Source organism: Papilio polytes, unplaced genomic scaffold (assembly GCF_000836215.1).
Source record: "Papilio polytes unplaced genomic scaffold, Ppol_1.0 DF821289.1, whole genome shotgun sequence".
Lineage (NCBI taxonomy): Eukaryota > Metazoa > Arthropoda > Insecta > Lepidoptera > Papilionidae > Papilio > Papilio polytes.
In genome coordinates, this window is record NW_013527915.1 from 4,060,626 (window position 1) to 4,084,402 (window position 23,777).

The window sequence follows — 23,777 nt, forward strand, 5'->3', positions numbered from 1 at the left end:
GATGTTGGAGATGTTTGAGATTCTCTGCAAGAAAAAGAAAATTGATAACACCTATTTAAACTTCCTAAAATATAACAGAAAATGAAGAACAAATACAGCATATCAGGGTAGTTTTTATTAGAAGAAATATTTTAGTTATTACCTTCTGGAACCTGCTAAGGCAGCGGTGGCAGCGGCGAGGTAGCAGGCTGCCACACTGTTGTGTCTCGTTTCACATGTCTTATTGATGTATTGAGTCTAAAAAAGTTAATTTTTTCAAAGTATAAAAATTGATTATTTTTATTGATTAACACCGTAAATAACAGACGTAATAAAAATCGCTCGAAACCATGAAAAAGTGATAAGTAGAATTATTGAAGATTTTTTTTTGTAAGTTTCTGATATATTCTCTTTACCTTTTCAGAATATCTTGTTTCGATACTTTCACTGCTGGTGACGCTTTTGGTCGTATTGAAGTTGTCCGATGAGTCTTTTTCAGGGGGCTCGTACATCTGCCCATGTTGCTGAGGTAACTGCCAAGAGTTCGTATACATTCAATGTTACAAAATGCTTAAAAACGTGGAATAATTATGATTTTGTAATATTATAATTAATTACGTTTGATGTTGGCAGTGTAGTAGTTTGAATCTGTTGGACTTGCTTTTGGATTAACGTTTGATTTGCTTGAAACAATCGTGGCTCCTGAAACACAGAAAATATTTACATTAATTAACCGGTTCGTGAAAATGGTCATAGAAATTATTCAATTAAGAGAAAAAGTGAAAAGTAATGTACTAGGCGCTATAGATTGCATTTCATCAGTCTTTTTGGTATAATTTCTACAAAAATGTGAAAAAGCAATAAGCACAGTACATTCGGTTCACTTGGTTTTTGTGCCTTCCGGTCAGTTTCAGGTGTCTTCCTGGATGTTTGCGGAGTTGGTTGGCTTATCGTTGGCAGACACTCAGAGCCCTGGTTTGGTGATCGTATCGGTGATCTCGCCTGATTTGCTTCTTTTATCTGTAATTAAAAGATCATCATCATCATCATCATCAAACACCTATGTGATGAAGCTAAGATCACAATTATTTTTTATTTTTTTTATTCGTAATTTGTGGAATCTGTGTTTTTAGGCACAAGTAAAAGATATTCACAGTATAATTTTTTAAGTATCTAAAATGAATGTTATACCTTTCGCCTGTTTTCAAAAAATTCGCTCATCGTTGGAAACGATTTGTCCTTATCCCCGCCAAGTCCCTTCAACGTACCAGGAAGAGGAAATTCCATTTTCGGTCTCCTCATATCCATTTTATCGGCATCAAGTCCGCGTAAAGCGCCTGATAATATAAAATAGATTGTAGCACGTTTAAATTATTGCGATTATTTCTAAGTAGGTGTACTTTCATTTAATAATAAAAGAAATGCTTTGTAAAGTAACAAACCTGAGAAGTTACTAGTAGCGAAATAACTGCGAATAAGGATCGGTTTCATTACTTATGTGGATAAGAGTTGTCAAAAATTGTAGAGACTGTTAATCTTTAAACTTACTTAGTGGTATTTAGCGAAAACGTTGGTAATTTCTATTAGGTTTCAATATTTATTATGAACCAAGGCGTTTGTTTAATAGTTTCTTTTTTCTTACTTACCTAAAATTAGTCATTTAACATTTCTCAAACAATTGTTTACATACTCGGCAAGTCATCCGTTCTCCTCGGCGGTTGCATCATCGACATTTGCTGATACATCTGTTCTTTCGGGACCATGAAATGTTCTAGGTATTTTAAGAAATCTTTATACGTCACGTGATTCTGCAATGTAAACAATTAGTTCATCTTAATAGGAAAGATGGTTTGTTTATCGAAATATTGTTAATAAACGCAAATGTATCGAATTTTCCTTACTAATTTTTAATCAAATGATCACATTTCATGCCTCTAAGTCTATGATGTGTTCTAAAAATGGAGTTAAAATTTGAAAACATTAACCGTCGCAGTTAAATAATTTATACCAACGACCTTGGTCCTACGTTAGCAAAGTAAACATGCATCTCACGATTCCAAGATCGTGTCAAACACTCAGTAAGCAATATAAAGTGTTAATCAAATTACATTACAAGAATATAGACTATTAATTTGAATTCCTTTCAACATCTTGTTGTAAATTAATAAGAATTTGTTTAGCACCTTTTCTTCGCCTATCCAGTTCCTCTCCGCTGGCTCTGAGAGGCCGAGGACGTCTATCCAATGATAGTAATTCTTGGAATTGTTACCGTACCAATACTTTATAATAACATATCTGTGAAAAATTTATAGTAGTTTTAAAGAAGAATGTTTATATGCAAACTGGGTATTATTCTCTGTATAGTCTTAAATATTAAAAATAGTTCCTTTAAATGAATCGCTTCGATTTTATTAGTTCAACGACTTTATCGAAATATCTGCACGAGGAACGAGGCCGACATTATCTATGGTATCAGTGTTAATGGACGTACGCATATTACACGAGAAATATTTAGCTATGTACTATTAGGTAGATATATGAAATAATACAAATCGACAAACGAGGATACAAAAGGCAAATACAAACGCCAGTCCGTCATCAACCATCTGCTGTACTTCAGGTTCATTGACAATTTCCAGTATCTCTGCATTGTCAGGATTCCGTTTGATGTCTACAAGCTGCCAGGGGGAGATGAGACCGAAGCGGATGCACCGCATGATGTCCACGACTAGCCTCCGCCGGGCAGGCCAGTTGCCGTACAGCCACCGAACACCCGCCATTAGTACTTCTATCTCGCTAAATAAGACATCTCATAAGTAATTACTTTCTTTACTGCATTACAACATTTTAGGCAACTTAAGAATGATTCCCCATCCCCCTGCCCCACTACACATGATATTGTGTTCTTCCCAGCGACTCGTTTGACATTTAATCAAGATATTTGAAAACCACAATACAATATAAGATTAATGCTGCGTGCAATTACATAATACATAAATCGTTAAAATTATTAACAAACACAATTAACAGTTCTGGTTCCTTTTAAGTGCTTATCTTGTGCAGCCGTGCAAACACGACCAGCATACTTTACTAAGAACATTGTTCTTGAACATTCAAGAGTCCTTACCTTGTAACGCAAATGTAATTCGATTTAAGAAACGTCATAACCTCATCCGGGTCTAATTCAAGAAAATCTCTCGAAGCGACCAGTGGTAGAAAAAATCTCATAACTCGAGGGACCTGAAAAAATTAATGTATTTAATTCAATAGTTAAATGAAATGTAAATAACAGTAGGAATCAAATATTCACCATAATATCCATTACAGGCGTCATGCCTTTAGATCTAGCTTCTCTGTATAAAGCAAAAGCGGTGTCTTCAGTAAATAATTCCTCGTGCACAATAAATGACCAACATTGATCCTCCAAATCTAGTACGAACTATGTACATCAGTTCCAAAATCAAAAGATAAATTAAAAGATACAAATGGAATAGAATTATAACCTTTTATAGCTAAATATTGTGCTGCACAAAACAATTCCAAAATATTTTCTCTCTTTAGAACTTTATTACTTTCTGAATTACTAAAAATCATCCATTCGTAAATGATTTGAAATGCTTCGGGTGTTACACTTGACTAGAACATTAAAAAAACAAATTATCAAAACTATATATTGATTTAGTAAAGCATTACTTGAAATTTTAGTTAATTCTTATCGAAATTATTTCATTTGTTCAATGCATTGATAACGTAACTTCGCTTCGAGTAAGCATTTCAATCAACAAGTAACAAGGGACATTCCCGTACTTACAATAGGTAATTCTATTTCACGAAGATTGTTACTATCGAAAAATGACGAGTATATCTGTAGGACAATCTGATGACAATGGAATTCTTCGTCAGCAATGTGGATAATTGTATCTGTGTGGCTACAATGAGAGTTACACAAACATTACCCATATTTTAACCATAAATGTATAGTTTTTTGAATGGTTTCTTTCAATAGTATATCAGACTTACATGTAGTTTAATATTCTGCGATAAAACTCCTGAAACAAATCTTGTTTTTTCGGCAATTGTACGCGACTCCAATCTATAGGCTCAGCGATTGCATATCCAAGACTACCCAAGTCTTTACCCTGCTCTTCTCTTATCACCGGTGCTTTGGGTTTAGAATGACGTTCAGTGACCGCTTTCAATCTCATATTTATAGGATCTTTATGAGAATATTTCACTTGTGTTTCTGAATCATTTTCATCGGTCTGTAAAAACATTGTCTATACTAATGTTATAAAGAGGAAAGATTTGTATTTTTGTATGTAATGAAATAACTCAAAAACTACTGGGCTGATTTTAAAAATCCTTAACTATTAGAGAAGTAATTTATCTTTGAGTAACAGAGGGTGTTTTTTTCATTATTTTTCTTTACTTTCAAGCGAACGAAGTTGCGAGCAACAGCTAGTTTTATATTTCAACTGTTTTAATATCTAATTGATTAAGATGATTTGTACTAACATAATTATTTTCTATTTTATTTTCCGGTTCACCTGCAGCTTTACCTTCAAATTTAACTTTAACCTTTGCTTGTGTTGGATCTGCTAGTAACACGCCGACGGTAGACGATTGGAAAACAACCTATTACACAATATAATAATGAAGGTGAGATTTTTGATCCATTTATCTTAATACGATGCAAATTTACCTGATTTGATTGTACTTTTAGATTCCCACTTGGTGTAGATTTAAATGGAAAGGCAGCTATTCTCTGCATACTCATTTCGTCTGTACTACATACACTAAAAGCATTACGATGATTATCCAAATTATTCTATTGAAATTAAATTGTTTCAGTATAAAAGGATACCTTGAGTTTTCTGCACACGAGGATATATTTTGATCTGGGTCATAATCGTTTGTCCCTTTTGAAATCGGCTCTGGAGACATTTCGATTTTCTTCTTGAATTTTCTAAATTTAAAATTGAATTTAAAGACAAGATAAAGAAATTAAGAATGACATACAGAAGGAGAATTGATTATTACTTGGCAATAAAGAATTTTAATCCAAAGATGTAAGGATAGGCTTTGTAAATTTTATTTAAGCATACTTAAAGATATCTTTATTTGATTTGCTTACTTTACTTTATTGTTCCACGACATGTATCGGGTGTCGAGGCTGTGATATATGTACGGTCTGCAAGTGTCCCCGGAACAGTTTTGGCTCGATTTTTGATTAGCCCGGTTTAATAGATTACTAGAATTTTTGATAAAATCCAATGCTGAAATCAGGGCTGTACGATATTATCTTAACTAATTTCTGGAGCCATTAAATTTATTGTAGTGTAATTAATAGCCTTGCACTCTAGATGTTAGTAAAGCGTGTTAATTGTAGTCACCTAATGCATCGACTAAACGTAGTAATGTAATTTATTAAAGTTACTAGAACTCACTAAAGTCACTAGAATTAGTAGCAAGATCCGATAATGAACTGCTCCTCAGAAGTTTTGGCTTAACTGTTATGTGGTATCTTTCGAAGATATTGCCAAAATTGTTACGAACTTTTCTTTTTGGCCTGTTATTGAATAAACAACAATGTATAAATTCAGATAACTCAATTAAGAAAACTGTATTGAAGGTATTGTATAAAATCAAAAGACATTTGAATTCCTTTGGTAATACTCATGGAGGTTAGAACTAAAGGTATTCAAAAAATATATAGAGGAGGCATAGTGGTTACTTCACTTGAGACATGTTTCACATGATCATCTTGATAGCCTCAAAACAACATGGCAATATAATTAATTGTAATAGTCAATGGGTATCATCAGTAACTGTTTATATTTTAGTTTGTAACGCTGTTTAGTTTATTTTATTACAAAAGATGGACCTTATTATAATTTGATAAAACATTTTATTACATGTCAATAGAAGGACACAGTGGCGTATTAAGCTTAATTACCGATACAGTACCTTTTAGAGAAGTACCTGTGCAAAAACTATGTTCGCTATGTCTCGTCTATATATTTTTCAATGTCTTTGGTTAGATAGCACAATTTCTGAAGACTAAAGTAATAAAATTGATTAATATATAAGTAAACTAGCAGACTTAAACTGAAGAAGTCATAAGGGAAATTGATATTCCTCCAAAGAAACAAAGAGGCACAAAGAAATAGTCAGAAAAGGAAAGAAGATAGGGTTCTAGATATTCGATAAACTTACTTGCGAGCGATTTGTACACAGTTTACACTAGCATCAGATGCTTGTTTCGCACCGTTTACCTGTTTTCACAGTATAGTAAACGTATTAAATAACACGTAAAAGTGCAGTGAAATCATATTGTATATGACAAGGTAATCGTTGTTTACATGTTCCATCTTACCTTTTCCAAACTTTTGCTCTTTTGCATTTCAAGCTCACAAAACGAGTAATAAATATATGTAGACCATATTGCGTATATAATTGTCTTCAAGGTTACTAGGAATAACCAAAACTCCCTAAAAATTTTTGACAATTGCTGTTTGTGACATTTGATAAAACGAAAGTTGATTTTAAATATGTTCTAAACTTTGACAAACATTTGAAGTCAATTCTAAACATTTCGACGTTATTGACATTATGGTAAGAAGTTTAAGGTTTTTTATAGAGGACTGTCTATTTTAGTTCACCGAAAATATAAAACAGCTCATCAAATTTTTGGTATACTTATATCAGGTGCTGTAATGTAAAAGGTGATTGTGATCCCCGTGACAGATTTTCTATTTTCCTGATCATATAAGTAATCATTGCTTTTAAAATAACCAGAACTCGAACTCGAAGATTGAATTAACACTTTAAAGCAATAAATTCACTCTGGTAGATAAATAATGTTTAGCTATTTACGTATTGAGGCTAACGTTATCCAGATAAAACAAGTTTAAAGTTATATCGATCTAAAATTATCCCTTATTTAAATAAAGGTGAGTGTTCACTAGTAATACAAAACAAACATACCAACACTGCTAGAGAGCAACACCAACATTAGAGTATACCAATATACCAATATTCCAACACCAATATACCAACACTCCAACCTACTAGGAAGTAGAAATACCAACAACTTGATTTATTTAAAACCCTCTTCAAATATTAGTGTCCAGTTTATTATGGCTAGTAAAGATACTATCTTTGTTGAAATCATAAGACTTAAGTAATAATATATTGCTAGTTTTAAAAGAACCTACACACCGAAGTGACAATATATATCCTTCATAGAAATTATTGGAACACTTAACGGATGGATAAGAATTGTAGCAAAAAACCCAAGATAAGGACTTCACGATACAGTCGATGTCAAACCTATTTTATATGTTAATAATTTACACGGACTCGATACATCACGACAAGTAATCTGGTCTTTATAACAAAACCTATACTATTATTTTTGTCAAGGCATCCAGTTGTTTTCACTTTTACCCGGAGAGTTAACTAGTGGAAAGGCACCTTATCAATATTGTTCAAGCTGTGGTTACAGCTCTCACAAAGAATGTGGGCTGGTCATAAATACATATCTATCATAAACATACTCTTGCGAAAAACAATATCATCCTGTTCGTTGGAAAAAACGCTTGTTACTAAGAAGTTGGTCCGGTGTAAAAGATTCTAATCAACTATACGTAGTTCACCTTGATAACTGATAGCGCAGGTTTATACTCTTGTTCTTATCAGTAATTAGACGTAATTCTTAGCTTACTTCGAATAATCTGCACTTGAGAACCGGATAGTCTTTATTCCTTAACATACTAGTGTTCTTTGTGTTATTATTGTTTGTTTATTTTCCTAATAAAGTATTCCATTTGTCTATGGTTTCCTAATCTTTTGGCATCGCTCTAACTTCCTAAGCAGCATTGTTCTGAGGATTGTTAGTCAAAGACTTCATTCAAATCCTTTTAGACCGTTGTAAACGAAGTGGTAGGTCTTCCGTGACTTATAACATTTATAGAGAAATTGTAGCTACAAAGATTACCTATATCTTTTCTGGATAGTGATTGTATACCAATCCTTTGTACATGCATTTATCATTTCGTTGAAAGTATGATAAATTTCACTGAAAATCGATATATCGTTTCTCATTATTGCACAATAAAGTACGTAAATGCAGGTCTGCAATTAAAAAATATTTTCCTCTTCGCACAGGAAGTGTTATCATTGTAGGATGTTTATAAGCTTCATTTAATCTTTTAAATACATGATATCGATTGTTATCGATGCAGAGAAATAAAAAAACAGCGGTCGTTATAAGAAATTTCCAGGGAAATATAGGATATTATGATGGGAGTGTAGTGACTCACTGTGACGACTTAGGTGCACCTATGCGTACGTAAAAGATAAATCCGTGAACAGTTTGATATAAGCCCGAGGTGTTGGAAGTAGCGCCATTAGTTCCCCGGACGTTGCAGGCAGCAATCGTGAGAGGTTTTATCGATAACTTGGACTAGTATCAGATAAATAATTTGTAAGTATTTTAATATGATTTTGAACAAAGTTTATTTAATTTATTTGCGTTTAGTGTTCAGTTTATGAGGAGAGATATCGTTAATAATGTATTTTTAGTGTTTCGAAAAACTAGTACCATTGTCCCTTTTCTAGTTTAGATCGTTTCTGGTTGATTATATGTTAAAATATTTGTTATAGTTAATTTTAAAATAGTTTAAACTACACCTATTGTTGTAGGTGCTTAAAAATGTTTTATTAAATTATACGATGTTTTGAATTGCATATTTTTGGTTAGCAGTTACTGATAAATGTTTTCTCTTTATAATATCTTTTACATCTCTTTTATCATTTTTTGAATACCAGCAAGCGATTTGCCTTATTTTTGGATGTGTGTAACTATTTTTAAATTGCAACAATCTCTTTTATTACATTGAACATAGTCTCCAAAACAATAACTTCGTACGATATTTTCGTGATTAATGGAATCTGTCACGAGTTTAATACATAACCTTAAAAAAAAATAAGTTGCGGATTGAGTTGTTACCAGCCGGTTTTTTATTATATACTATTAAAAATTATAGTAATGTTATAATAGTAATGCTAGTTTTTATATCCGAGATGATTACGACCTTGATTATAAGAATTTTAAATAGATCAAGCGGAGAATTATTGGTCTTTATATTTTTTACTTACTTGAACGAGGTAAAAAACACGAAATCGTTATGACAAGATAATTTGATATGAAGTGAATGAACTGTGCAATTTGGTGCCAATGTTGTTTTGTTTTGCAAACATTGTGGGATCCTATTTAAAAAAACGAAATACACTAAAAACAAGATATTCTCAAAAAAACACAGTACACTAAAAAGTAACGAAATAATTCCTTGAAATAGTAAACCTCCCTTACTGTAGCTGTTATGTCTGTATTGTACAATTATTATTACTTTGATGTCGGTGTCTGCCGAGGTATGCAGAGATATTTCTTCGTAAGATTTTCTACATTTTTACCATAACAATTGACAATTGAAAGTATAGTAACGTTTAAGGAAAGAATCTACATTGACTGTTAACAGTAGTATATGTACTTACAAAATGAGTTTGTTTTTTTGGATTTTAATATTTTGTTTGGCCAAATTTATCCAATTCGATTTTTCATGTATAACGAGTAAAAAACTCGTAAGATAATGAAATTTAAAAGTAAAATGTTTTGTTAGTTATCAGAAACATTGTTGTAGATATAATATTTAGTAATGTGAAAAAAAACTTTGTCATGAAAATCTCTGAAAATCACGTAATATTAAATATTTCAAACGTACTTATAGCTCCATTGTTATATAGTCAAATTGTTTTTTTTTATAGAAATATGGCTGACTCTGACCGTATCGTTTACCCTGACGAAGTCGAGGAAGTAAAAGAGGAGGTGATCAAAGCGACATCTGTGGAGAAAAGTGAGGCTGTTCCGGAAACTCCCGCAGCGCCATCTATACAAATGCGTAACATGATCACAGTTCCACCAAACTGCCCACCTGGTTTCAAAATGGGCGCCGATGGTGTTTGCCGAGAAGTTTTCGATTAAAATTATAACTATTAAGAGTTAAATGCTGCAGTCAGAATACTTAAATGATCCCCAAATACTAAGGGATAGTTTAACTAACTATTAAATTACTACTCGTATAACTGCGTCAGTACGTTAATATAAGGAATTAGGCTCTCTTGAAATTTTAAATTATTTGTGTTTGTAGAGCCTGTATCTATGCTGTTTAGAAAGAAGTTAGTAATATCATATTTTAAGCTAAGTTTAGTTGCTAAAATGTATTTTATTATTCGTCTCAGTATTATTAATGTTCCTGTTTGTTGAAAGCATTACTCAAGGTAAATGCTTTGTGTTTGTGCTATGATCAATGAAGTATTAAAATGTAAAGTGAAACAGTTTTTGTTTTCTTTGCTATCATTTTTATCTTCATAACTAATTGTATAAAGGTTTATCTGTAGGTAAATAATAATAATAATAATAATAATAATAAGATTCTTTATTGTCAATCATTGATTGCAGGATCAATATTGCTTTGGCTCCTTAACTAGGAATTCCTGTGTTTAAGGAGCCAATGCCTTCCCTTTCAGTTACCTTTTAACAACAAAAAATAAAATAAATGGATTAAAAGGGGGTAAGCAGTTGCGAATTGCTAACACACTCTCATTCTATGTTACTGTAGTCTTTTTAAGACAGTATTGAAGACGTGTAGTTAATTCGAATATTTGTTTATTTAATCTGTGCTTGAATATATTTTGCATATTTTGTTAATAATATCGTATTTAGGATACATCATACTAATATTATAAAAGCGAAAGTTTAGATGGATTGATGAATGGATGTTTGTTAGGGTTTGTAGTCTAAACGACTGAACGGATTTTGATGAAATTCGGTAGAAATATAGAGGATAGCCTAGAAGAACACATAGACTTTTGTTTTATTTTAATTTCACGGGGACAGAGTTGCGGGCGAAATATAGTTTCCTATAAAAATAGACTGATAGAAAGAAATTCACGTAGTGTCGACTACAATAAAAGTCAATCTTTCTAATAATTAACGATCATTTACTTTAAAATACTCATATAATTACACAATACTCTATTATTAAATTATTATTACTAATTTCAAAAATTAAACACTTCATTTAATTTCAACTTAAAATAATATCAACTACGTAAATTATAAATAACCTAATGTAGCATAAGTTTTAACAAATGGAGCGTCACTTTCGCACGAATTCCTGGAAAAGAAAAAGAAAATGTTAGTGTGAAAAAGGAAAAAGTAGTTATCCCTAGAAGAAGGAAGAAAAAGAAGGGGATTCTAGGCTTTTTTTCTCCTAAATTGCATTCAATTACAGCGGGCGAAGTTGCACAATAATTCTTTCCATAATTGTTTAATATAACACATCGCAATTTTTATTTACTTCATTAATATTGATTCTGATGGAAAAATAATCACAACATAATTACTGTGTGTTATGTATGTAAACAATCGGTTTTAATTTGTAATTCAATTGCAAGCAGGGATTATAACCTACAAAACGGAAATATCAAATATCAGCATGCTGTATTATTTCGTCATAGTCACATTTATCAAAGCGCCTAAACAATAAAAATATCGATGATGCCATTTAACCTATTTACTAGTAAATAATTGTGGTCTTAAAGTATTATTTTATCTATAAACAGAATTGGATACGATATCTGATAGTAACAAAAGAGGTGTGTTAACTTGTAAAGATAAATTGGCAGTACAAAATCGTTTCTTTAATATTGTTTAAACATACTTATGAAAGCAATTGTGATTGTACACTGATGTTTTTACACGAGGGTGAAACAGTACAAGAGAGTAGTAGGACAGTTTTATTTTATAGTAGCGTGCAGTAGAAAGTGCAGTTGTTCTATTGCAAATTTCTAAATTAGTACTGCTCTGCTGTACTGCGTGTGAAACTAGTATTAATAAGAATTAAGCAGGCCGGATCAAGGAAAGGACAAATGAAAGAATATAGAATAGCCAGGTTAGTGAAAGTAACCGCATATACTTGATTCCTGTTGATCTTTTTATGTATAATTCCGAATAGGTAGATGACGTCACACATGTAGGTCACGATATCCGTTATTAGGGATATACGCTTCCTTCTTATCTTACACTAGCTGTTGCTCGCGACTTCACTCGCGTGGAATTAAAAAATATAGCCTATGTTATTCACTGACAACGTAGCTTGTTAATTAGAACGTAGATTTTTTGAAATTGGCAGTAGTTTTTGAGTTATTTAAGTACCTATAGATTACTTACATATTTTTGCATAAAATAAACTATTTTATAGTTTTGGTGCAAGTAAACATCGTGTATATTTTTATAGCATCAAATGTCGTGTCGTGAGATAAATCTCAATGTAAAGATATCATCAAACATGATATAACGATTATTTAATTCTTGCAAATAAAATTATATCCGCTTCATTGCACGAAGCATTCGAGTAATTACCTCAAAAACCATTAGTTTTTTTTTTGTAAATCAATGTTGATTTACAACGTTTGTTTACAAAGATATTAAACTAGGCCAGGGGCGGGTTCTAGGGAAAAGTGCGCTCATTTTTTTTTTTTCAAAAAATACAATTAAATGAAGCAAACAAACAGCAAAATAAAATAAATCGATGTGATATATGTTATGTATTTGTCTTTTCTTTTTCTAAACTACATAAGTCGTTTACCCTTGGCTGTACAGAGAGGCAATGTGCAATACCCTTGAAAAAATATGAGATAAAAAAAAATAAAACAATATTTCCCGTGCATTCATTACTAAAGTCCAAAATAAAATAAAACAAACCCTATTGCACTATAAACAAATAAAAAAAAACAAACAAATATGAACATAAGATTGAACAATAATACAATAATTGCATGGTACAAAACTAAATTACATTAAAACTGAAAGATACTTAGAATAAGTTAATCAGTCAAACAATTATTACAAAAAATACAAAATATGACTTAACGAAAATTAATTAAAACACAAATATAGATATATGCTATAAATTACTGTACTTTTGTATTGAAAAACGCCTTATAAATATTATAACTAGCACTAAAGGGTGTTTTATAACTATTTGTATAGTTTCTGTCGAATGAAAACAAAAGGAAGAATCATGCGGTATAACTTATTAAGCTTTGCCGAAGGGCCCTATGACGTTACTGCGTAGACCAGGGCGGCAGGTGGTTGGTAATGGTTGGAGGGAATTGGTTATCGACAAATTTTCTGCATTCGGCTAATATAATTATTGATTTCAAAAGCAAACTTTGTGCAAACTATCTAATGAATTGTGTAATTCCTTAATAAAAGTTTGCAATATGCTTTGGCAATACTCACTCGTCCTCCCACGGACATATGTCGTTTCGCTGCTTGCGTTCTCCGATACCGCCTATATTCTCTCGCTTAACAATATTGGATTCAGAAACCGACGACAGTTCATCTTTATGAGCAATTTTTTTGATCGCGTCGGATTCCGACGCCGCCTTGCACTCCCCCGCCGGCCGCTGCGACGATTCCGAAGGTGCTTTGTCCGCGGTCTCCTCGTCCACGATGTCCTCGCACACCGCGAGCGGCGCCACCGGCGCCCGCACGCTCTCCGCCGCCGCACTCACCAGGCTCACCGAGCTCACCGCGGCCGTCCGGCACGCTCCGCTCGAAGACTCACTCACCGCACTCCTCGCAGACTGCTCTGTCGGCTCCGGTGTAGACGTACTAAACGATTCTACCTCCGATGGGTTTACTTCTCCACCAACTAATTTTTTAATTCCATGAACGGGACAATCTATTTCTGACCCGTCATCGGCTTCTACATTGTAGCTTTCGCTCTCCGGAAGTTCGCCGATTCTGCCGCTTATATCTTTACATGAGGCCGGGCTGATTTCTTTCGTCGTCGACGGTTCTCGAGAGAGCGATCTTTGCACGGAAACGACGTCGTCTTCGGGCCACTTCGTCCACTCGGAGACCCTGGAATCCCCGCCGGAGGCGGCGGACTCGTCATACGACTCGGACGACTGCGCCTCGGTCGACGGCTCCTCTACCACTTTAATATCTACGTTTGAAACATCAGTTCTCGCGTCACCACTAGAAAAAGAAGAAGATATCGTTTTTACAATAGCGAGCGCACAACGATCGTCGAGAGCTTTGAAATTGGCGACGGTGGGCTCTGTCGGCGTGGCGTCGGCCGACGCGAACACCGAGGAGGGCTCGTCGGAGGCGGCGACGGAGCGCCGCTCCTCAGGGGACCCGGTCCCGGCCGGAGAGTCGGCCGACTCGTCGTCCGGGGCCGAGCTGACGCTGATTGTGGGCGTTGGGTGGGGCGGCGCGGGTGGCCCGGCGGATGCGGGCGGCGCAGTAGGCGCGGGACGCGGAGGGCGCGGCGAGTGCGGCGGCGACCCCAGCGGCGCCAGATGGCGTGGCTCCACCGCGGACAGGCGCCGCAGCGGCGGCGGCGCCCCGCGGAGGCCTCCATCCAGCGTACTCTGCTGCGGGAGGCGTCGCGTCCTCTCGGCCACGGCCACCGCGGAGCTCACATCCGACGAGGAGCTGCCGGAGTCGGCGGCGGAATCTTGACGTCTCCTACTCGCACCGCCATAAACGCCGTCCCTCGACGTACACTCCCAAGGCAGAACATCTGCCGTATCATCATCTAGAGGATCTCTGAAAAGTGCCATTAATCCGTTAGCGATTCTGCATTTTGAAATACTGCATGAACTTTTCAAACAAAAAAATATTTACCTAAATGGAATATCGCAGAGGTTGGACTGCGAGTGGCTGTGCGGTGGCGGGTCGGGCGCGCGCGGCGGTTGCGCGGCGCAGACTGCTAGCTCGTGCGCGGAGCCCGACAGCGAGCGGTCGGAGCCTCGCCGCCGCGCCAGGCCCGCGCCGCCCGCACCGCCCGCAGCGCCCGACCCCGGCTTCTTCTTCACCTGCCCGCCGAAGTTAAAGAACCTGGGGACATTATCACATTACAAAAGAATGTTGTCAATGGTAGAGACGCAGGTAAAATTCGGAGAAAACGAAAATGGAAATTCTTCGTCGACGACTAAAATGGTAAAAAGTTGCAATATTATTTGCGACTTTCTTGTGATGGGTGTTTTGATGGCATAATGGATTCACCGATGCCTTACTTGGCTTTCTTCTGGTGCACGTTCTTGCCCTCGGTGAGTAGCCTCTGGAAGTGGTCTGAGCGGATGAAGCGCGGGTAGCAGTCCTTCTTGAGCAGCAGGCCGTACACATGGTCTGCGGCGTGGTCCAGGGCGTACCGCGATCCGCCGCGCAGGCCCTCCGCCACGCGCTCCGCCGTCGCGCCGTCGATGTTGATCTCGCACGGCGCGCCCGGCTTCAGGAACTCTCTAGCAAATAAAACAATAAGCATCTAGTATATTTAGAATAGTCACAGATTATTTTTCAAACCCGATATATGATGAACCAAGGAAGTTGACTACAAAAACAGGTGCACAAATTTTTAAGAACGTTGATGTAGTTTCTGCCATTTCACGGATTTAAGATAAGTGGCCATATTGGTGAATTCTTATATGTCGGAGTATCACAGAACTAAGCTAAACATATTTTTTTCATCTTGTCACTTGTATATAACGTAAAACATACTCGTAAATCTCCTCAAGCTTCTTAGGTATTTGCTTGGGGCTGCTGCGCCGCAGATCCATGACCGCGAGCCAGAACCTGATGTTCTCGTGAGAGTACTCCTTACGCAGGAAACTGGTGAACTCCTGCAGGCCCGTGGGGTCGGAGACCAGCTCCTCTATCGACAGCGCCCACCGCTGTACGCGCTTCTCGGTCGGTATCTCCACTCTATAGTAACGTCAACATTTTTGTGTAAACAACCAGATAAATAAAGGAAATTTCCAAAGACGATTTGTCTATTAAATTTACATTTATTATACTCACAGAGGACTATTAATTTGCCAGAAAAGCGGGTCCTCAGAAATCCAAGGATTAGAAGGCTGTGGCGGCGTTAACCAGGCGTCGTATGGAGCGAAGGTCTCTGCGTACGCGTCGAGCGCCTCTATAACAGTCGATGTCTTCACTCGCGTACGATCCAAGCTCGCTTTCAGATGCTCGATCTGAAATTTTAAAGACTTTTTGATGAAATATGATTTTGCAATATCTTCAATTTAATTTATATAAAAGCTTTCGCCTGCAGCTCCGTCCGATCGGGATTAAAAATAGAAACAAAAGTTAGTAGCCTATGTGTTAGTCCAGACTATCCTCTACGTCTATGCCAAATTTGAGATCCGTTCTGCCTTTTAGGCTACAAACTATAACAAACATCCATCATAGAAAGACGTCTATATGATCTTTTGCATATTTCGTTTCAGATAGTTACTTAGGGTATTATCGATGTACCTCTTTGGTGAGCTGGTGTATGGAGCGCTTCTTGGGGCGCGGCTGGCGCACGCGCACTGGCACGGGGCAGGACTCGAGCGCGGAGGTGACGCCGGGCGGCGGCCGCGCCACGCGCCAGTACGCCCGCTCCTGGCTGTCGCTCACTACCTTGTCGTCCTTCTTACGGTCCTTTGCTAGCCTCACCTGGTACCATACAAAATGAATTTGTCATGTAAGTTTTTTTATGTCATTAAGTTAAAAAATCCTAAGTAAGGTTGGCAACAGGCAGGCGGCCGGCACAAAAATAGTGCTGAATCCAAAAGTTATGAGTTAATAACGTTAGTTATGAGTGTGGGAGGGTACATCGGAAATGGTAGACCTAGAAAGAGATGAATGAATCGCGTAAAAGGTGACATGATCCAAAAGGGAGTGTTGACTAAGATGACGTATGATAGAGTTATGTGGAGGACAAAAAACAGTTGTGTCGATCCTACGGGAGTAGGATAAGGAAGAAGATGTTGATGAATAAGTTAACAGCGGAAATACTATTGGATGTTCTTGACTTGAAGAATATACGCGTGAAGTTGTTGCTACAAATACTTTTGTGCTTTCAAGTCGATAAGATTAACCCTTTATCTATCAGTCAACTATTCGTTTGCTACTTACTAACCTAAACAGATAACTTCAGAATACAAATAGTATAACAGGATTTATCTGTGACTGCAGTTGTAGCTTCTAGCCGAATTAACGTTACCTGCTCCTCGGCTTGCATGGTGATGAAGTCCCACTTAGCAGCGAGGTTCTTCTTGAGGTTGGCGAGCGCCTCCAGCTCGTAGTCCTCGAGGCCGTGGCGCTGCTTGTTGCGCAGGGTACGCTTTACCAGGTAGATGGCGTACTCTACGTTGTCGGGGCCCAACGCCGGCGCGCCCGACCCGCCGCCCACGCGCGGCCCTTGCCACGGCCAGTAGTATGGACTCTGGAACGTAAACAAATGTACATTTTTATACAGACTGTCTCTGTCATTTGTACAAAAAATAGCAGAGCTATTTAATAATACTTGTTGGTTAGGAAGACCATTCATTAGCGTTCATGAGATCAGTCGTTTTCTCGTGGATTATATTGAGTAGGAATGAAGGACAGGCATGGGTTACCAAGAACGATGTATTTGGCGTGACGTGAATTTAAAAAGAAGCAATCAGGCTACGGCTAGGGGTGACAGAGAAGCGAGGGGATGATCTACATTTTAAATAAACTTACTTGAAACCTATACAGAGAAGAGTCATCCTTTAAAACAAGATTCTTTAAATCATTGACAGGAAAGAAGTATCCGTATTGACAGAGCTGGTTAGCTAAATTCATTGCTTCAACTGTAAAAAAATAACATTGGTTAGACAAATATCATTTGCATCTCATAATTATAACCTAAAATATTTAAAATATGTAGACAAATAGACTTAAAACGTACCATTGTTTGCTTCGTCAAGATTAAATCTTTCCATAAGCCACTCGACAAGATCGTAGCCTGGAAACAAAATAAATTAAGAATGAAACTATACCATTATTTCAAAATTTAACAAAAGATTGAAAAAAAAAATCCTTCAACAAAAAGTTTGTGATACATAAATCAATAATGGGGATTTCAAACCAAGTTACTTCGCAGAATGTCCAATAAGCTTTGGGGCTTTGATTATTAAAATATTCCAGTAATCGATAATTTCATTCCACTGCTTTCAATTCTAAGAATCGTCAAGTCATCGACCTGTATACCACTAGCGTAGATTGTAAATATCACCGTGCGTTTCCACTGACACACCTGTATGAAAACAATATTGTACCCTCACTCATACTCTTCGAAAGAAGTGAGATAACAGTGTTTAGTACATGTGTGTCTGCAGTGGAAACTCAGGGCGAGGACTATTGATTTTACTATTAGACGGCGACTGGCGGCATCGCCCGACGTCAATGAGCGTCTAAAAAGAAACCTTTTGTCGAAATATCATAGATGCTATATCTTACTAATATCATAAATGCGAAAGTTTAGACGGATAGATACTACTTAGGTAAGTCGTAAGACGGATTTTGGTCAAATTTGACACACATAGTTCACAATTTAAAAGTTAAGTTTTTTTTTTAAATTTCTTAGTTCTTTTTATAAAAGCAATTGTACTATCTTGTACTTTCCTACTATATCAAATGTAAATTAACTACTACTAGTTAGTATAAACAAAAATCAATATCGATGATAACACGTTTACTGCGGCAAGTAAAATCATAATTCTTTATCTGGTGAGGCAGCGGGCCGAAATACGCCCCCAATGATATTTCCGCCAATGCGTGGCAGGTCTTTAGAGACCCACCAGTACTAAGATAGATTAAATTGCTATAGTTTTGTGGAAACATAATGAATACATGTAATGTATACACCTGAGACAACGTTTCGCACTAGCGAAAATGAAATAGTTTTCTTCGTCCACACCAGCTTAAGTACCGCGTCAGGTCGATATCGGCCTGGTACGAGTGAGTGTATTAAATGATTCAGAATAGTTGAACAGTATTTACTTACCCATGAAAGCAGAAGGTATGACGCTGAGAAATAATTTTTGACATCTCACTGGTACACCGGTTTCTGGATCTTGCATTTCTTTTATCAAACTTTCCATCTAAATACAGATAAAATCGATTATTACGATATATCTCGAGACATCTTTAACAAGGTAAAATAAAAACAACAAGGTTGAATTCAAACTTAAAAGCCATTGTTTATACTAATGTTAAAAAGAGGAAAGATTGGTGTTTTACTATTTTTGTATGTATTGGAATAACTCAAAAACTACTGGGCCGATTTTAAAAATTATTTCATCGTTAGAAAGGTATTTTTTTAATAGAATAAAATATCTTTATTGCACACTGTGTATAACTACATCAAACAGTGTTGCCTTGGGTTCTTAACTAGAATTCCTGTATTTAAGAAGCCAAGTAATCTTTGAGTAACATAGCCTATATTTTTATTATTTCACGCGAGCGAAGTCTAAAATTGATAAAAAACTGAAAATAGTGTAGCAAAAACACGCACTATGTTAAAATTCTTGTTCTTCACGCTTCATTGATAGTTACATCTTCACTTTCTAAATCGATACATCGATGTGTTGATTGATTTTAATAAACATTGGAATGAAAAGTGTAAATATTTGAATGATTTCCAGAGAATATTACGACCGAGTGGCGCTGATTACCGACCAGCTGCCAGACAGTATGCGTCATAGAAGTTTTTTTATTAGGAGAGATTCCTCTCGGATGTTTTTATTCACTTCTTATTATTGCTGTGTAGTGTACAGAGGTACGAAAGTCAATCCGTTAATCGTTAATTAACAAAGCAAACAGTCTGCTTTACCAATAATTTGGTATACAAAAAAATCCAAACAGAGAATGATTAAGTGTTGAACATTTTACATTTATATGATTCACATGACATTTGGTCTAACCAAATATCTACATATTTGAAAGTACTTATATAACGTAATAACTATTATTTAATTAGAATATGTATTTTAGCATATGTACTTTACATATAAACAAATCTAAATATTTAACATGTTAGGTAAATTAACGAAAAGGAATATTGAGGGTAGTCTCAAAAGAAGCTAAAGAGTTGCTTTAACTGCCTCTTTATTTAAAAAAAACATAGAAAACCGCAAAAAAAGAACAAAACCATTTAAAAACTCGACCCTATTTTTATAGAGTTTTTGTCGATCATTTTCGCTCAGAAGCATACTTGAGAGGTCGACCGTGGTAGGCTTTTGAGTTGAGGCTCTAGCGAGAGCTTGTCCTCGATGAAAGAGACGCAACACCGCACTCCAATCTATAAATATTCAATAGCCCACAGCCTCTCAACATTGTATCCATGTGCAATGCAAATTTAATCACGTAATTGAAACTGACGCTTAGAGGGAAACTGTCCCTGGTTCAATTAAATCTGTTACGTTGATATTCTCAAGGTCATCTTTGTTATGGTTTTAACGCGACTGTTAGTTTCCAATGTCAAAATATTCATATAAAAATGTAACATATCCTTCTCTTCTCTTTGGAAAAAACAGATACAAACTCAATTAGAAAAAATTGACAAGAATCCAATAGTGTAGGAAATATAAACAATATTTCTGGATGGCAATAAAAAGGTTTTATTATTTTTTTATTTATTTCTTAGAGTTACAATCATGATTTAAAAAAAAATAGGAGGTGTAGAAAAACTGTGATATGAACCTCGTAAAATTTGCAACGAGCCGAGCTTGGACCGGGCACGCGTCGCGAAGGTTAAGGCGGTGACGTCACAGTATCGATCGTAGGGCGGAGTCCCATCTAATCGCGCTTCCTCGGCGAACATAAGATTCATCCCGTCTAAGGATTGTTATTATCCAAAAACATTTAACATATATGTATCAATAGACCGGACAATACGAGCCACGTCGTATACAGACTGGATGGTTTAGTTTACGCTTAAAATATTTGAAGAAATCCTGTGGTGTCCGCTCTATTACTACCACTAAATCTCTATGATTTTATTCTACGCTATATTCCATCTCATCTGATCCCATTCCTTCTTGGACAATACTATTGTTTAATTTACAAGTTTTTAATGAGTATTCATTTCTTGCGCGCTAGAGGCTAGGCTTTCTTGTGTTTTAGCATACTTTTATACTGTGCAATGTTATCTGCAACGAACAATGAAGATTACTTATAAAAGAAATTAATCTTGCAGATGTTTTTTTTCTGAGTTTCAAGTTGCTTTCAGTAACATTTTATGCTTATATAGAACACAGAAAAGAGGGTTTCTATACGGATGGTCGGTTTTATAGGATTTTTTTAAGCAAAAGATTACAAGTCTATGCACGCATAAGTTATGTAATGATTAAATCTTAGTTCGTTTCAACTCGATTATAAGAATCCTAGGTTCGCCGCAATTTTCTTAAAAAAATCGTTATTTATTTCCATTTATACTTTAAATAAAGAATAGAGTGTATAGAGTAAGGGTGGGATTACTTTTAGGCTGAATTAGTTGGATTTATTAAAAACTAGCTTTCGCCCGCGACTCCGTCCGCGTGTAATTAAAAAACACAAAAGTCTATGTGTTCTTCCAAACTATGTTCTATATGTATGCCAAATTTCGTGGACATCCGTTCAGCCGTTTAGCTTACAAACTCTAACAAACATCCATCCATCCATCCATCTAAACTTTCGAATTTGTAATATTATAAGTAAGAAGTAAGATGTATCATTACCTAATACTTAATGCAAAAAAGTACATTTATCTAATTTTTCTATCTTTGCTTTAAATAAGTTAAATTGTATTTTGGTCTATTGCATGTTCTAACATTGTATTCCATTGTACACAGGGCCGGCACTCCCGGAGATTAACAAAAGCACAAACGAGGCATACGGTTTCACAACAGATACTCTGTTATATTGTAAATAAAGAACGGAAATAATTAAACGGGAGATGAACATTATTAAATATGCTATATATACATATAAAATTGAACTGTCTGTTTGTAATATCAAAGGAAGAATTTAAGATTTCGGGAAGATGATGTATTTGCGTTTGGGATAACGAAAATCGCAATTACATTTTTCTCTGTGTGGCGATGTATCTGGCATGCGGAAACCTCAACGGCGCTTGTCAGTGAAGAGGAGGAAAAAGAAATGTCTTTATGATAGTAGACCAGATTGAAGACAAATATATGTAAATAAAGAATTATTAACATACGAGTCTTTATCTGTCTGTCTGTCCGCAAGCCGCGTTTGTTCCGGGTAATATCCGAAACGGCTAGATTGGTTTCGATTTTCACGGAAGTTCAACAGCTATTAGTTAACAACGAAGTCTTTCTCGGCAACTGAATTTGAAAAAATTACACAATGAAATCTTAAATCTCATAAGAGTTTGGTTTTAAGTGTATATAATGGCACTTAATATATATTATGGACTAGAATGACCATTGTATATGACGCATAAGTGATGTAATCGCGTATCGTACGTGTATCGTAAAGCATTACGGATTTGGCGATGCGAGGTCGTTGTGGATTTGTCGCCACGCAACTTTGTCATCTGAGACATCGACCTCGAATTTCACATTACCATCATACTAATATTATAAATGCGAAAGTTTAGATGGATGGATGGATATTTGTTAAAGTTTGTAGCTTTAACGGCTGAACGGATTTCGATAAAGTTTGGTACAGATGTAGAAGATAGTCTGGAAGAACACATAGGCGATAATTCCGCGCGGACGGAGTCGCGGGCGAAAGCTAGTATACTCATATATTACATATATAACTATACTAGCTATCGCCCGAGACTCCGTTCGCGTGGAATTAAAAAAAGAAGTCTATGAGTTCTTCAAGACTATCCTATTTATGCCATCAAAATTCAGCAGTTTAGGCTACAAACTCTAACACACATATTTCCATCCATCCATCTAAACTTTCGCATTTATAATATTAGTAAGATTCAAGATTAAGATTCCCTTTGACTTTTGAACGCCAATCTTTAATGCTAGTACTGAGACTCTTAACGATTATATAGGAAATAGAGATCGTGAACGGAAGCCGAGCAAGGAATCGTTAATCTTCTAAAATGAAAGTTTAGGCTCCTAATAATGTTCTTGGCGTTTGGTTACTAATAGTGAAGCTGTCAAGATGTGAGTAGCGTAGTTGTTCTAAGCGATTTCTAGCTCTTAAATGCATGGTTTTTATTTTTAAATACCCTAAATTAAAACGGGTAGCAAATTGAACATACGTGTAGATCGAGAGAAAAATAAAGATTTTTTTTTTAAATAATCTATTGGGTGTATATCATCATCATTAAGGGTAAAATAGATTTATGAAGTAACTCGTTTCTATATATACAACTCTATCTTCATCATATTTTAATTTTCATCAATCTTGACATGGCTGTAATTCATTCTCGAAAATTCACGTAATAAACCTGTTACAAGCACTTGGTAAAAATATATAAAACGCTTGCAAAAGGCAATTTTTCATAAAATACGGCTAAAAATGTTAAAAGAATTAAGCGCATTAAAGAGGCATTCCCGAGGCGGAAGCGGCACAAGAGTTAAAGCTTTCTAGGGCAAGAGTTTTTACGATACTCTGCTAACTGCGATACCGGGGAAATGATAAACGAATTATTTTTTAATATTCTTTTTCCCTTACTCGTGCAGTTAAAACTTTTTAAACACAAACTTTTTGCTTTGAACAGTTTAATCTTGTGTGTTTTAAACTGTGGACGTAATTATTGATAAACTTCTTTTTTACTTGAAATTTATCCACATTAGGCAGGATGCAATGGAAAGACTCAATGTGAATCGAAATCTTCCTGTAACTAACTCCAAATAACGATTTGTTTATTAAAATCGGTCCACATATT

At 35.8% G+C, this 23,777-nt stretch overlaps 2 protein-coding genes and 1 long non-coding RNA gene across 3 annotated transcripts in view; 1 reads left to right on the top strand and 2 right to left on the bottom strand.

The window, feature by feature from the left end:
• Positions 1–6,527, bottom strand: part of LOC106109131 — a 10,274-nt gene extending 3,747 nt beyond the window's left edge. The window contains exons 1-21 of the mRNA XM_013290533.1: positions 6,356–6,527; positions 6,196–6,254; positions 5,427–5,548; positions 5,114–5,267; positions 4,844–4,945; positions 4,682–4,775; positions 4,495–4,614; positions 4,000–4,241; positions 3,791–3,908; positions 3,483–3,615; positions 3,290–3,408; positions 3,107–3,219; positions 2,566–2,775; positions 2,163–2,274; positions 1,670–1,787; positions 1,171–1,316; positions 853–999; positions 598–681; positions 396–512; positions 143–237; positions 2–24 (exon numbers count right to left, since the gene is read on the bottom strand). Of these exons, the coding sequence (XP_013145987.1) occupies positions 2–24; positions 143–237; positions 396–512; positions 598–681; positions 853–999; positions 1,171–1,316; positions 1,670–1,787; positions 2,163–2,274; positions 2,566–2,775; positions 3,107–3,219; positions 3,290–3,408; positions 3,483–3,615; positions 3,791–3,908; positions 4,000–4,241; positions 4,495–4,614; positions 4,682–4,775; positions 4,844–4,945; positions 5,114–5,267; positions 5,427–5,548; positions 6,196–6,254; positions 6,356–6,382 (2,455 nt within the window). The 5' untranslated portion in view covers positions 6,383–6,527. The remainder of the gene's footprint in view (position 1; positions 25–142; positions 238–395; positions 513–597; positions 682–852; positions 1,000–1,170; positions 1,317–1,669; positions 1,788–2,162; positions 2,275–2,565; positions 2,776–3,106; positions 3,220–3,289; positions 3,409–3,482; positions 3,616–3,790; positions 3,909–3,999; positions 4,242–4,494; positions 4,615–4,681; positions 4,776–4,843; positions 4,946–5,113; positions 5,268–5,426; positions 5,549–6,195; positions 6,255–6,355) is intronic.
• A 1,812-nt stretch (positions 6,528–8,339) lies between these two features.
• On the top strand, positions 8,340–10,377 carry LOC106109250. The gene is made up of 2 exons (XR_001225994.1): positions 8,340–8,467; positions 9,808–10,377. It is a non-coding gene; the product is annotated as an uncharacterized LOC106109250 (long non-coding RNA).
• A 725-nt stretch (positions 10,378–11,102) lies between these two features.
• LOC106109484 lies at positions 11,103–19,017 on the bottom strand. The gene is made up of 11 exons (XM_013290999.1): positions 18,921–19,017; positions 17,823–17,879; positions 17,615–17,724; positions 17,112–17,333; positions 16,379–16,561; positions 15,920–16,095; positions 15,620–15,823; positions 15,139–15,363; positions 14,747–14,959; positions 13,349–14,668; positions 11,103–11,219 (listed from the first exon to the last, which is right to left on the bottom strand). The coding sequence occupies exons 1-11, from the start codon at positions 19,015–19,017 to the stop codon at positions 11,159–11,161; spliced, it is 2,868 nt and encodes a 955-aa protein (XP_013146453.1). The 3' UTR covers positions 11,103–11,158.
• Between the last annotated feature and the right edge of the window lie 4,760 nt (positions 19,018–23,777).

What these genes read in the sequence shown, in the direction of transcription:
- LOC106109484 (XM_013290999.1), bottom strand. Translation starts at nt 19,017, where the DNA reads ATGGAAAGTTTGATAAAAGAAATGCAAGATCCAGAAACCGGTGTACCA. An exon ending in CCATGCAAGCCGAGGAGCAG is followed by an intron (nt 16,562 to 17,111) that starts GTAACGTTAATT and finishes GTATGGTACCAG; the next exon opens with GTGAGGCTAGCAAAGGACCG. An exon ending in ATATGTCCGTGGGAGGACGA is followed by an intron (nt 11,220 to 13,348) that starts GTGAGTATTGCC and finishes TTTCTTTTCCAG; the next exon opens with GAATTCGTGCGAAAGTGACG.